The following is a 15,738-nucleotide window of genomic DNA, read 5'->3' as shown; positions in this document are numbered from 1 at the left end:
TCACCCCTCTTCCTCCAGACTCTGGGACCTTGATTTCCAAAGGAAATGCAAAATTTACTTTCATCAGAGAACATAACTTTGGACCACTCAGCAGCAGTCCAAAGGCGAGACGCTTCTGACGCCGTCTCTTGTTCAAGAGTGGCTTGACACAAGGAATGCGACAGCTGAAACCCATGTCTTGCATACGTCTGTGCGTGGTGGTTCTTGAAGCACTGACTCCAGCTGCAGTCCACTCTTTGTGAATCTCCCCCACATTTTTGAATGGGTTTTGTTTCACAATCCTCTCCAGGGTGCGGTTATCCCTATTGCTTGTACACTTTTTTCTACCACATCTTGTCTTTCCCTTCGCCTCTCTATTAATGTGCTTGGACACAGAGCTCTGTGAACAGCCAGCCTCTTTAGCAATGACCTTTTGTGTCTTGCCCTCCTTGTGCAAGGTGTCAATGGTCGTCTTTTGGACAACTGTCAAGTCAGCAGTCTTCCCCATGATTGTGTAGCCTACAGAACTAGACTGAGAGACCATTTAAAGGCTTTTGCAGGTGTTTTGAGCTGATTAGACTGTGGCACCAGGTGTCTTCAATATTGAACCTTTTCACAATATTCTAATTTTCCGAGATACTGAATTTAGGACTTTCATTAGTTGTCAGTTATAATCATCAACATTAAAAGAAATAAACATTTGAAATACATCAGTCTGTGTGTAATGAATGAATCTAATATACAAGTTTCACTTTTTGAATGGAATTACTGAAATAAATCAACTTTGTCATGATATTCTAATTTTATGACCAGCACCTGTATAATGAAGATTAAGTTCTATTCAAAATATGCAATCTCACTGTAGATATTTACTGTTGCATGTCCCCCTAAACAGGAAAGTGAAAAATTATAAGGCAAATGGTTGGACATTTGCTCCATGAAGGGATATTTGACTACAAGACCTCCTGGCAACTAGAAGGAAGTTAGGGGTTCCTTCTTTTAATGGAAAGTATCAAGGTGCTTCCTTGTAAGAGTAGTACATCCAACAGAAGTCTGAGAGGGGGTAAAAAAAAAAAACCCAGATTGATAGAGGGTCCTAAGCAGAAAGGTACAGCATTGTTCGGTATGTATAAATTTAATATATGAGATCCCTGACACTTTAAATGTCACTAAACACACAAGATGCAGTGATACCATGAATTGTTAAATTGTTAAAACAATTGTCTGGTATCTCTGTACCTAAAAGGTTACTCCAACCCAGGAAGCAATCCCAAGATGGGGTTTAAAGCTATCTAATGAGAGACAGAATACTGAATCTAGAGTCAACAGGAGAATTTGCTCAAAGACTCACCGTAGGGTTTTGTATTATTTTGGTTGATTTTTTACTTTGTATTCTGTAAATGTTTATCTCCTCCTTGTTTAAATAATGTACCTATTTTTATATAATTTTGGCTGCCATATCATCATTCTAGGTGTTCAGTGACACTATCAGATTGACCTCTCCTGTTAAAACTAAATTAAAGAAAAAGGTTTAAAACATTATTTTAGAGTTAAAAATGACCATTTCTTCACCTCAGCACAGCCTTTATCCAAAACATCTACATTTTGCTCTTCAACCCGTCCTTTCTTTTTACAAATTGACAGAAGACTCTCTTCACACATTGCTGTTTGCCAGTATCCACCCTGTAATACAAAGCACTTGTATAAACAACTACATTCTATAAATTATTTCACAAAACTTTACAATACTAACTAGTTGATAGTTCAACACTTTTCTATACCATTTTACAACTTTGTATGCAGCAAATTTAAAATATAGTATAAAACTTCAATGAATGCAATAACAAGAAAAAGCAAATTAAATTGGTTAATCAGAGTTGTTATATGATAAGCTAAAATGACTACTAGAATTTTAAAGTATATCTTTTAATATAGAAATTTTATTCAGTGATCTTGTTTAGAAAATGAGTAAAAATATCAAAAATACAGATAATTTTGAGCATTATTTTTAACTCTTAACAGTAGTAAAGTTGTTAAACTTGTAAATCACAAATTTCTGAATTGTAATGCATATAATATCTATTTGCGGGTCCAGAGGTGAAATTAGTCCCCATTGTCTTTTGTATAAATATCTGAAATACTTTGTGGAAATTGTAATTGTGATGTTTCTTTATAGTGTTTCAATATGACTTTGCACTGACTGGGGACAAACAATTACCACCCTCAAATTATAATCAACTAGCTATGCTACCCTTTTAAGAAAGACTGAAATCTAAGTAATCAATGTAGACCTCAGCATATTCAGCTTTAACAATTGTAGTGCAATATCTGTTGAAATGTATTTTGTAAAATATGTAGTAATAAAATACACTTATCATTCCAACACATGGCACATCACAAACATTAGCACCGCTTTTACGAATCCCATAGGAAATGGCATATAACAGACATATCAACTAGACAGACATACAGATTCTTGACACTTGTCCTTTAATTAAGTTGAACAATGAACAAAGCATTAACTTTGCTTAATAATGTCAAGGATACATGTTGTCACTGTAGACAAACGTAATTGTTAATGCATATAAATTAAATATGATGTGGATAAATGTTTTGTGAGAACAAATGAGACACTTGATGGAAGGTTTTGATCACATCTTTGAATAGACAGGAGATGCAATATATTAATAATTGGCTTGTATAAACACCTTAAAACACTGTACTAGAAACTGTTACTGGCAGTGCCAAAGCATGCTAAGGATTTTCTATCTTTAAAATGTTTTTTGCCAGTAGATGTTGACAGAAATCATATTAACTTTGTATTGTGCCTGTGGGTGACTTCACACATTTGGCTGTCAAGAGGTATAATAACCAATGTAAAACATTGTAGGAGATGATAGAAGACTTAAAAATGATGTGCAAATAAAGGAATGTCTCTCTTTATACTATGTATAACAGCCATAAGTCTGAAAAAACACGGAAAACATCCCAAAACACTCAGCTTGCCAAGTGTTACACAACAAATTCTCCCACTGAACAATTTCATATCAGTCTTAAAACCATATTTAATCAGTTTTACAATGCACAATCCTTTGAATTTTAACATCTTTCAAATTGTAATTTGTATTAAAAAACTAAAAGGTTGATATTTTGCAGGCAAATCAATAAGTTATGACATTCATAGTGCATGAACATTCTTTTGCTGTACATCTTCATCCTTTTGTCACTTCAGTTAGTAACAGTATGTGGACTGGAATAGCATTAAAGAATAAGTAAAGCCTCAAATGCTACTTAAAAGTTTTTGAATAAGATTATAATATGATTTAGTACAAGATATTCTGAATGCAAAGGTGCATGGAAAAAACACTACAGGACTGAACTTCTATTCTAAACAGACAGCTGAAGAGAGGTTCTATGATTAGGAAGCTCACACCTATGTCAATGCACAAACTACAATACTTGTTTTAGGCATGTGTGTACCACAAGGGGATTACCCACTAATAATAAGTTAATCAGGCATTTAGAACCTTGGTGTCACTGAAAAACTAGGTGAAAAAATTAATCTTAAAGAACATTTCAGTAGATTGATAAAATTGTTAATGCAGATAAACAGCTACATGTATTTACTTAAAAAACCATGTAAGTTACTGGAATGAATAATATCTACATTTTAACCATTTATTTTCATAGAATATAATGGTGAAGAAAAGCGATGATTTTGATTAACTTTATGTGCTAATTCTTCCAAGTCTGTTAGCCCTATTGTTATTCCTGCAGTTTTGCAACCCACTCCATTTTTTGAAATTCAGTTATGTGCATATGTGGAGTGGAACAACAGTGAAACAATAATGCATTGTATCCTATATTGTTGTTCATTTGATTATATAAATACATAAAGTATTCAATTTAAATGGATTCTAACCTATTAGTGAGCTGGTCTATTGATTATATTTCATTTTTACATGCACAAAAAAAGTACTCAATAAAGTTTACTTACATTTTTTGAAGCTTTTACACAGATTTCCGAATCAGAAAAACTGGTATTAGGCTGATATTTATGCCAGTAAGTGAAAGTTACAGAAGATCCATCAGACCACTCAAACGCCTCTGGCTTTTTACTGCTAAGGCCAATCCAGATTTCAAAAACTGAATCGGATACTATAGAAGGAAACAATAAAGATGTTACACTTTCAAGCATTTGATTTAACAATAGACATATCAAGGATTTTACAAAATCGAGTAGAACAGGTGAGAAAGAAAATTGTTATTTTCACAGAGATCCATTTAACAGAATGGTACAGCATACCAGAAGGAGGACAGAGGGTAAATATTTCTCTCAGTTGTTGAAATGATGGCTTTACTGTTTAATCTGACATTATTGTAAGGATGCTCTAAGAAAAAAAGAATTATCACACCTTAAAACTCAAGTAGAACATACCATAGTGGAAACTTCTGTCAATCAACATGGAGCTATAGGCAGACACTATAGGATAGGACATTAATACTACATGGCAGATTTATAGTAATTTGCATGCATGTTTCTAACATTATACTTCACACAATATTGATCATTTCTTGATTTATATTAATCTTTCAAAATTAAGTAAAGAACAAGTAGGCATATTGCATAAGCAATTAAAATAAACAAATGTAACAATGAATTACATAAGATGCCAAATAATAAAACACCAGGCCCAGGTGTCTTTCCTGCTGAACTTTATTTAAACAGAGTGCATGGAAAACGATTTCAGCATTGTTTGCTAGGATGCTTAAAGAAATAAAACAAAGCTCTAAGATTCCATTTAATAATGAAACCATTCATAGTAGTTTTTAAACCAATACTGCCAAATATCACTTATCAGCACAAATATAAAAATCAATGATTGAATAGCCACTCATATTGAACTAGCTATTCCACACAAAATATACCTAGACAAGTTTTATTAAAGGCCGTCATATATTTAACAATTTGCACAAAATGTTTAATAAATGCATCTTACGAAAGTAATCTATAAATATCTCATTAGATACAAGAAGGGGATTAGATAGGTTAAAATAGTAAGTTTTATTAATAACATTATGAAAATATTGTTATCGAGAATCAATTACTCATTACATTAAAAAACATACAACTTACTATGGCCACAGTGATTGCATATAGACAAAACTTGCTGTTTTTTATTATATAGGGCAACAAGACAAGGGCTGTACCAATAAATCAAAAAAGTTACATTAAGGGAATTCAAACTACCAATGAACTGCTTTATCATAATTATTTCAGGGCCTACACAGTGATTTTCGCTGGTAAATGAAGAAGGATATTGTAAACCAGAGTTCAAAATGCACAAATGATTAAAGTGATGCTGTGATCTGTGAGCCTGATATACTTATGTTTGGCATGCATATATACATGTTTCCAATATACTGAATAAGACTTACTGGAAGCAAAAGATTTTTTCCCAGCAGCTATGACAATGTGAGAATTGTAAAAAAGGGACCTTAATGGAGGTTAGTGATTGGAACAAACACACTGTTTCAGTTTCACAGAAGATTAAAGCATTTAAAGCACAATGTATTAAATCAGTGGAATAGAGCCTAATCCATATATAGCATTGGTCAGTAGAAACTGTGTATGGATAGTTTTAGCACCAAGCAGTATCATTAGCATATACTGTATAAGGCATGTCAGAGCCTTACTGAGCTGAGAGCCACTTTGCACAGATGGAAGTCTTCTAATAAAGTCTGAAACTAAGAAAAATGCCTCAGATTCCTCTGAAGATGGACATACAACTGCCAAAAACTCAACTGAAGAACTGTAACACAACTGTATTGTTCTATGCCTTCGCTTTGGCTGTTGTATGTACGCATCTATTATATTATATACTGTAATGTATGTTATGAGTGAAGGCTATATTTTAAAGCAAGTTAAAAATGTCTTTTCTTTTTACCATATTTCTCATTTTAATATCTCAGCCATGGTTACTGGAAAGCAATAAGATTAGGTTCAAAGTATGAGCCACAATCCTAAAAGAACAAATTCTCCGGAAGCATGTGCCCCTATTGAATACAGATGCAAAGTGTTTACTTGTCCAGATTGTTAGGAACAAACTGAATATGTGCTGAAAAAACTGTAATAGAAATGAACATGAGAACAAAAATGGCTTTCAGATGAAAATGTAAGGTCATAGTTGTGAACAGGTAGTGGTCAAAATCAAAAAGACTAATGAGATCAGCAAACTTAGTTGTTCGGGACAAGGAGAGAACTGTCATCAAAATATCTGATCAAAATAACCAAAAATAAATCCCCCTCAAACAAAACTGAAGAGCACGCAGCAAATGTTTGTTTAGAATATCACAAAGTTAGAATACAGCGCATGCTGCAATCACATCTTAAATAGTCACAATATGGGACATCACGAATTGCAATGACACTGATCACATGATAGCAACTCACTGTTGAAGGAAAAAAAAAAAAAAACACAAAATACCCACTGTTTGGCCAGGACAGCAATCAGGCAAACTTCATTGAAAATTGATTGGAAGATGAAACATAGTCAAATTAAGTCAAATTTTGTTACTGAGAAATCACACTAACCAGATGTCTTAACAAAAATATGAAACAAGAACACTGTCCTCAATTCAAAGCAAGAAGTCTTTCACTAACAATTCGTAATCTCAAAATAACACACTGCAATCTTAAATAACCAGGAAGTACATGGCACTAATATTTCAAGCATTGTGTTTTTTCCCTGGTGACTTACTTTGTTAAATGACCTCAATCATGTTCTGCATTTGCAGCAGTGGGCCTCATGCTAAATTAAGAATTTCAGAAGTTATGATCCATAGGAGCACATTGACATGGGTTCTCTTTTACAGGACCATTCTCTAGAGACTTAGGTTTGGATTTTTGTGATTACCTTGAAGAAGACTTTTTGAACTTATTTCTTGGAGCTTTCCTGAGTCTGCCTCCAAACTTTTAGGATTCTTGTGTGATATTAAGTATGTTTTTTTCCTGATTGAGACATTTCATATGCAGATTTTTACTTTTGAATTTTGTGGTTTGGTTTATGTTAAGTAATGTCTTCCAGTTTTTCTCTTGTCTTTCCCAGTACTGTGTAATAATTGATAATATGTTGATTGCAATATTTTTTCCTTTTGGGAGTATATTTTTAATTAGTCTTTATTTTACTTATTATTAGTTTTGTTTTTCTTTTTTAGTGTATCTGCATTAATATAGTAGCTTTTTCTTTTCTGATTATCAATTCTCATTTTTCTTTAATGAAATAAAACAATCTTTAGGTGTTTTTTTTTTTTGGTTTTTTTGGTTTTTTTTTTTGTTTTTACGGGTCTGGACTTTTCATTTAAAAGAAATCATAATGTTGTAAATATAACAGACTCATATGTGTGAGATAAGTTCCCCTATAATTATTTTCACCGTGTGTTTGAAAGCCTTGGTACCGCTGACTGTTTTTATCAAACCTTGTGATAAGTTTGCCTAATTACTGTTTCTAATGTGAGTTAATAATAAGACAACTTTATTCTTGAGTCACACTGTTCTACTATATATAACTACCATATGTGTCTTCTTGATGATGTTTTAGTAATTTAAATACGGAAAATAAAGTTTATTAATCTAAATCTAAGCACACACTTAATATTGTATAATGACCGATATTAAAATATATTATGATAGACGTAATAGCCAACTACCCTAAAAATAAAATAATATATTTGAAAGAAGGATTTATTTAATCAAGTGTTTTGCAGTTCATTTTTTTTCTTTTTCATTAACTTAACCATCCTATTTTGAAGTGAAATAAGAATGTATAAAAATTAAAGAAAAAAATCAGTAAGAGACGTATAAACAAAAAATATATGAAAAATAAAAATGTCCACCAACACACCAAAAATATCAACCTGTTTTTAAATTAAATTATTGTTGTTAAAAATACAAAGCAATACCTTACCATTCTGTAGAACTGTCACAAATAGCTCAATATCAGCTATAGTATGAATGCTTATCAGGTTGCCTCCATCTGACTGGCACTCCTTAAGCGCTTCTTTCCAAGATTTTTCCTCTTTTTTCAATTTGTAACAGAACTTATTATATGGAATCCATTCAGGATGACAGGAAGTGGGATAATACTGCCACACATCTGTCAAAATACATTAATACATCATACATTTAACAAGAAAAATAAAACCTTGAGCAAGTATCAAAACAAAATATGACACACAAAACATTATTTGGAAAATGTTACTTTATACATGACTTAAAACTTACCAAAGGGTTCTGCTTTCCTTGAAATATTTGGGTATTTTTTACATACATATGGTAGTCCTGAAGAACAATCAAAACTCTGCCACTGATTTCCATGGGCTGAGTTAAACACTCCACAGTGCTCGCTATGAAATGTAGATTGGGTCAAACCTGGAAAAGTATATGTTTTAATCCATTAAAGGAATTTATCACACAGATAAGGTGATAATTCCAGAAGTTAATGTAGTGGTGTTTAATAGTTGCAATACATAATAATCACTATAACAAAAGAATATATAATAATAAGAAAATAATATTTGTCATAGTTATTTCTTTAAAAGAATACTGAGGCCATTATTATAATAAAATAGAAAAAGCAAAAACTGGCATACTTCTGGTAAAGTTCACCAGTGCCAAAGGTGAGCCATCTGTCCACTGCCAACCTCTTTGTTCCTCAAGGTGATTCAAGCCAATCCAGACAGGAACTCCTAAATCATTCAGGCGTTCTGATTAACAAAAATAGAATACAGTAATGTTAAATGAGAAAATTAAGTTTGTATTAAAATTAGAAAGCATGGAACACTGTCCATCCATTGTTAAAATATATAGTAATATAGTTATTTAATGTATAAATTAACATCAACTGTACTGTTTCAAATATTGTGACAATTATACTTACTTTTCTTTTGAAATCAAACTATAAAGTAGTCACAAATAATTACATATTTATGTGTAAACTTTGCACACTGAAATTGATTCAAAATCAGCAATGTTTGAGTATGCATGTGTGTCCTCTGACTTGAATATGAGATGGCTTGCATATCTGTATATCATGTCACCATCTCTTTATTCTCCTGTACAATTATAAGTTGCACATGAATACAGTTATTTGAGTTACAAGTGCCCAAATGCCCTGATAGGACACACGTAAGTCATGCCACATATGCCTTCTAGAAATTATATAGCAAATTAATGTTCCTAGACTTTTTTTATTTTAGCAAACAGGTGGAAATATATGTATTTTGCACTCTGCAGGTAAAGTGACAGTAAAGAAATTTGCAGTCTTGAAGGACAAGGCTCTACTGTAATGAGTCACCAAATAAAAGAAAGTCTGAATTAACACAGGCTGTGCTACACCCTTCTTCATGAGAAATTAACAATCTACTTCATTAGGTAGAAGTACATAATAAACAAGAATAATGTGTCAAAAATTTGAAATATTAAAATGTGTGCTTCAGTGTAAATGTTTAAAGTCAAACTATGCTCTATTGTAATAGACTAGAGACCCACAGAAGGCTAGATCCCTAGTAAAAGATCAAAAATCAAAATTAACATCACATTCATTATTAATGACCTTCAAACAGTCTAAAATGATACCCCACATGCTTATGTTTAAAATTTGTCATTTGTAACTTTCTGGGAGTGACTAGGACCACCAGTAAAGAAATCAAATATCAAAAATCATATTTATGACCAGCAACATCAAAATAACAAAACATGACACTGCATGTGTCTATATTACCAATCCCCATTTTTTAAATGTTTTGTGACAAAGAGTAACTTTGACCCCTTGAATCCTATTATGAGATGAACCCCTGGGATCGATTGATGTGGCATGCACAACTTCAAGTCCTTCTGATCATTTCTGCTAAAGACACTTATTGGTTTACGCTTTATCAGGGTATAATTACCTGCACAAAAGTGTCTTAAAAATAAGGGTTTTTATTTTCCTCAGGTCTATAGGGCCAAAAATAGGGAAGAACCCCAAACAGCTTGACATCTTACATAACTAGACATCAAGATGGATCAAACAGTATATAAATATGTGCAGGCTTTCTAGTACAGTTGATTCAGAAGGCACCAAAAAAAAAGTAATGATTTCAAAGCATTCCTAAATAATTCTTACAAACACAAAATGTAAGATACATGAAGCATGCATTTTTGCACAAGGAATACACTAATCTCAAGATTTTGAGAAATCAGATTCTTTAATAACACTAAATTGCCTTCCTCAATAATATGAAGGCAAAATGATATGCTGACCTTGTAGTAGTAGATGGAGATATGTATAAACATTTTACAACTCATAATCAAAGCAGACACAAACCATACAGTTTTTGCTTTCATTTAAAAACATAAATTATTAATCACAAGGCACGTATGAAGCAAAAATCAGAACAAATTGATCATCTGTAACTGACCTCAGTAATGAAAAGTGATTTGCCTCTGTGAGTATTTTCCATTAAGAATGCTACATAAACAGATTGTTCTCCAGTTAGTATAAAACATGAGGAGTGGGAAGGTGAGTAAGTGAATCAATGTTTTACAGTTACAGCTAAATCTGTAAATTAATCCACATAGCTTTATTTAGAGAGTCAGAACTGGTAGTTAAAGTACAAGGGCACATTACCTTGTGTTAAAAAGGTATTCTTATTTTTTTTTTATTTGCAGACTATGCTATTTGTCAATGCCATACATAGTAATAAGGAGAAATATGAAATTGTGAATTCCACCAACCACCCTATGATCACTTGTCTTCAAGTTATTTATGGCAAGGTTTTTATATTTTATTTTTTTTAAAGGTTTTTATTTTCTTATTTGGTTTAATTTTTTTAATCTTTTTCTGTTCAACAACTTGATATTCCCCTTGGCTTTGTTATTACTCCCTTAGTGAAACTAACCCTTCCTCTCTGACTTCTTTTCTAAATTTCCCAACTCAAACAAAAAAGAAATAGTAAGTTGTTCTGATGTTTTTCACTCCATTTATCTGACATACAAAAGTTTCCAACCCACAAGCAAAGCAGGCATGGAGAATACTGTACAAGTCAGCACTTTCATTTAAAAACATAGATCAAAGGTGTGTTCCAGCACTTGAGTCATATATGCTGAGCTAGTTTGTGTGGCTAGAATGGTCAGTAGCAAGGACTGCAAGAAAAACTAGTCACCCAGCACACTGAATGAGATGCATGTATGCTGAAGTTCAGAAGATGTTTTGCTATCAATTCTTCATGTTATCTTAAACAGCATGAACAAAGTTAAACTTGTCTTGAAAGCATATAGTTGTATAGAATGATTCTGTTTTGGGGAAGATACTTAAGACTAAATCAAAACCATGACAAAGAAAAGTGAGAGGATTCACGTTCATGGTAGATTTTACTGTTCTTTAAATTATTTATGGCAGTTGTCAATGATATGATTTTTGAGCAGAGATGTAATGAAAGGAATACACAAGTAAGAAAATAGTGTTATAATTAGAACATAAGAACTTTGACAAACAAATAGTTTGTTTAGCTAATTACTAAGCAGTTCCAATATCTCATCCAGATACTTCTTAAAGGTTGTCAAGGTTTTCGCTTCAACTAAATGTCTCAGTATGATTGTTTCAGATTCCCATACTCTGCGTAAAGAAGTGCTTCCTGCCTTTAGTCCTAAATGCACTTCCCTCTACTTTAATTTAAATACTAAAAATACTTGCCAAAACCATTTACATTGCATCAATGAAAACATTAATAGTAGCATTAATTTATACCTCTAATATATATCTGTTCTGTAACATCAGTGATGCTTAATAGATTTCCGCCTTGTGCCTGACACGATATATGTGCCTCATTCCAAGAAAGAATGGACTGAAGATTGAACTGGTAACATACTTTTGTGTCTGGATTCTTTTCCCATGAGTCATCACAATCTGGACCTATTAAAGAAAGCAGTTTCAAAGCATTTGGTATTACTTTATACCTAATAAATAAAAAATAAATAAATAAATTCATTATTGAACCAATCAAGAACAGTTAAAACAACTAAACATACATCACCAAAAAAATAAATTTATAAGCTCTGATAAACTGTGAAATAAAATTGTTTTCTTCCCTTTCCAAATCTCTTAGAAAAAAAACAGACAAATAAGCAATTATGAGCTTACTAAAATATATTTGTTTAAAATATATAAAAAAATATGATTATATTCTTATTCATTAAAAGAAATAGTTTTGCCTGTTAAGTATAACATATCCTAATTCAAAAGTCTAAAAAAACAACTTTGAAAAAAAAAAATACCTGGATTTGGACAAAATCCCCATTTTTCATCCCGATCATACTGACTAGTTGTAGCACACCAGAGGCGACCATCTTCTCGACCTTCAGCTGTGCACTCATAATACCACTTGTTGTTATATTTAAAAGGTAAAACGCAGGAACTTCCATGTGCATTTCCTTGTACTACATGGATTTCTATCAAAAAGACAATGCGCAACTGAGCACAAAAAGTACAACAGCCCTTCAGGTTAGTAGTTATATAAAAAAGTAAGCAGAATAACACATTTAAAAATTTTGTCAGATTAGTTTGGATCTTGGAATGCCAAAAACAACTCATCAGTGGTAGAATCTTTGTCTTAATTCTACATACATTTTCATTTGTTTGAATTATTCTAAATTCTCTTACACTAACTGATCTTCTGGACATTGTAAACAAGCTTAAAATAATCAAAAAGTTACCATAACTTAAATCAAATATATAACTCTGAAATTAACCTCTACATTGGTTGTAACACTAATCAAGGAAAAATGATATAGTGGGCACAACACTATACTTTAAATGCATAAACTAAAAACTGAAATAGAACTTTAAAACAGTAAATAACAGCACACCAAACATCATCCATCAATATGTATCAGGTAATTTAAAAAAACTGCACCAAAGTATTGAAGAAGTTGGCAAAAAAGTTAAAAATTACAGCATGTAAATTAACCTTAATTTTACATGAATTAAAGAATATTTCTTTCTACATGTAATCACTAACTGAGCTCATGTGTCAAATGAATGACTGCTGATTTAAATGATATTAAAGACAAGTATTTGGGAACATTTTTTGTATGATGGATACTAAGATAGGTTAAAGTATCCCCCTCAATGTACTAAAATGAAAATGAATATATTGTGTTAAATTACCTGCTTCATATCACTTATATTTTTATTCCTTATTTATTTATGTATTTATTTGACTGACAACTTTATCTAAGGTGATTTACAACATTTGAGAGCTATAATTGGTTACATTTTTTTGTTTTTCCATTTGGACCACAGGCAGATGGAATGACTTGCTCATGATCACACAGTGTCTTTACCAAGATTTGAACCCACAACCTTTCAAGTCCAAAATCCTAACCCTTAACCACTACACCACACTGCCTTCCTTATATCTATCAAATATCCAATACTGGATTTATTTCTGCCAAAACTAATTTCTTTTTTTTTTATTAAAAAATATTTTAAAAGGATAGCTATAAATGAAAAATTGGTTCACTTTATGCAGCAATTTTCTTTATATCCAAATTAAACATACATAAATTGATGAATAATAACTGTGAAAACCTATCACCATTATAATCACTTAAATGTAGAAGTAACAACTGACAAATATTACAATATTTTGATTTACTGTATGTATTTTAAAAAAATCAAAGTTATGTTCAGATGCAGCTGGTCTGTAGTCAGTAATAAATGGGATCTTTCATAGACTTGAATGAATGCAAATCTATAAAACAATCAAAAATAAAAAGTTATATGCAAAATATCAGTGAGATAAAGACGGTTACTCCAAACACATGTTCAGATTGGTACTGTATATAGCCTGCAAGTGTACATGATCAGGTTTCTTAATGCATTACATATTTACCTTCATAAGGATGGGCACATGGTCCTTCACCAGATGTCAGGTATCTTTTCCAGAAGTGATAAGGTAATCGTGTAGCTACAATAAGCTTTTCTTTTCGACCCACTAAAAATCTGGAGGATCCAAATAACATGTTGCCAGAGCATCGCCACCATAGTGACTGTAAAGTGGAATCACATTCAAACAAACCCAAAGGCTGCTCAGTGTCAGTAATATTAAGTCCCAGGCACAAACTGGTGCCAATGTTAAAAAGGCGATGTCTGGATACCCACTTCCATAGCATGTTCTTAGAAGGCTGTTCACATTTTTCAAGTGTGAGGAGTGTTCTGCTGGCTTTAATACATCTATTCAGTTGTTGTTCACTTTCCAGAATAAACAAACCTTGAACTACAAAAAAGAAAAACAAAGTATCTGTTAAATTCATTTTATCAAAAAATTAGAGATATTATGTTCCTGTATGGTCAAAAACATTTTGGAAGCCTTGTATTCTGCTAGCCCCACCCAGAGTAATTAGCTTCTTTCTTAAATGTAAACCACAAAGTAATCAGACTTGTCTTCACCAAAGTCTCTAATCATGACCTATTTTAGGCGCTATGCTGAGATACTGGACCCTGGCAGCCCCAATTGCCTTTTTACCACACTACTGAAATACACAGCTTGTCCAAGAGCAGCCTCTTTGTCTCTTGAACACAATTTCTTTCCAAAACAACAGTAAAACATAAATGAAATGAGAACTGACTATGAGATGCCATCCTGATGAATGCAAGACAAACTTAATTTAATAACATACTATAATCAGTTTACACATGTTACATGGTGTTGTGTAGTCTGCTGCTGGAGTGGTAATATTCTCTTCACTAGACATTAAGCCCGTTACAATAACGGGCGCTAGAATAGTAGTGCATAAACATTAGTAGGAACAGTCTATATTAAATGGCAAAGGACCGTCTATTTTCTTGTCACAGTAATCCTGGCTTGTATGTGGCTGTAATATGCGTCACTGTATTGTCTGCCTTTAATATTCTCTCACAATAATACGTCTCTCCAGCAAGTATTTTAATCTGTGCTGGCGTGCAGCTGATTATTGTATGTATGGCATCTCCCCAGCAACGGATTTTAATGCGTGAAAATAAATCTACTTTTAAAAGTCATCCTATTGTAATATCATGAAAATTCGTATATTTAGAAAAACACTTTACACTTTACCAGGCCAAGTTTGTTAATTGCAAATCTGACATCCTCAGAGTGAACACTTGCACAACAACAAACACTAATCCCACCTCTTTGGGGAAGCTGGTCTCCGCGTCTCAGTACCCGATTGGATTTTTCATGCCTTATGTTTTAGGTGTTACCTCATTTATCGGCATAATATTCACTCTGAAAACTTATATTTTTATCTCACTTATCTTCTATGCACACTTTTGCTTTCCAAGTCATATACTCGAAATTTGGCACACAGGTTTTTTCTCACCAAAGTAAAGATTTCTGACTTATACTTTCGGCCTTGTCCCTGTCATGAGGAGTCAATATGATGTATTAACAGAGGCACAGTGCCACACAGGTTGCAATGGTAATGTAATGGTTCGCACACTTGCATTTCAAGCCTGTAATCCAAGTTTAATTCCTAACAACTACATTCGTGCTTTTTTTTTTCCTATTTTAAAACAAGTATTTCGCTCACTACTTTTGTCATAATTCCAAGCCACTCTGGGGCCATATTGTCTCAGGAGTTATTTATTGAAATTTAGGATTGTCAGCGTAATCTTTCATTATTACACTATCATCACAACTTGTTCCACACTATTTTTGGGAAGTTTATGGGTAGCA

At 32.5% G+C, this 15,738-nt stretch overlaps 1 protein-coding gene across 1 annotated transcript in view; it reads right to left on the bottom strand.

Annotated features, from left to right (window-relative positions):
• pla2r1 (phospholipase A2 receptor 1) overlaps window positions 1-15,738 on the bottom strand; it is a 149,250-nt gene that overhangs the window by 112,804 nt on the left and 20,708 nt on the right. Inside the window, exons 2-9 of the mRNA XM_028806414.2 lie at window positions 13,915-14,298; window positions 12,296-12,469; window positions 11,769-11,933; window positions 8,632-8,745; window positions 8,264-8,410; window positions 7,947-8,135; window positions 3,977-4,137; window positions 1,552-1,662 (exon numbers count right to left, since the gene is read on the bottom strand). Coding sequence (XP_028662247.1) covers window positions 1,552-1,662; window positions 3,977-4,137; window positions 7,947-8,135; window positions 8,264-8,410; window positions 8,632-8,745; window positions 11,769-11,933; window positions 12,296-12,469; window positions 13,915-14,298 — 1,445 coding nt within the window. The remainder of the gene's footprint in view (window positions 1-1,551; window positions 1,663-3,976; window positions 4,138-7,946; window positions 8,136-8,263; window positions 8,411-8,631; window positions 8,746-11,768; window positions 11,934-12,295; window positions 12,470-13,914; window positions 14,299-15,738) is intronic.

Source organism: Erpetoichthys calabaricus, chromosome 8 (genome assembly GCF_900747795.2).
Source record: "Erpetoichthys calabaricus chromosome 8, fErpCal1.3, whole genome shotgun sequence".
Classification (NCBI taxonomy): domain Eukaryota; kingdom Metazoa; phylum Chordata; class Cladistia; order Polypteriformes; family Polypteridae; genus Erpetoichthys; species Erpetoichthys calabaricus.
The sequence above is the reverse complement of the archived record's forward strand: the minus strand, read 5'-3'. Positions and strand labels throughout refer to the sequence as shown.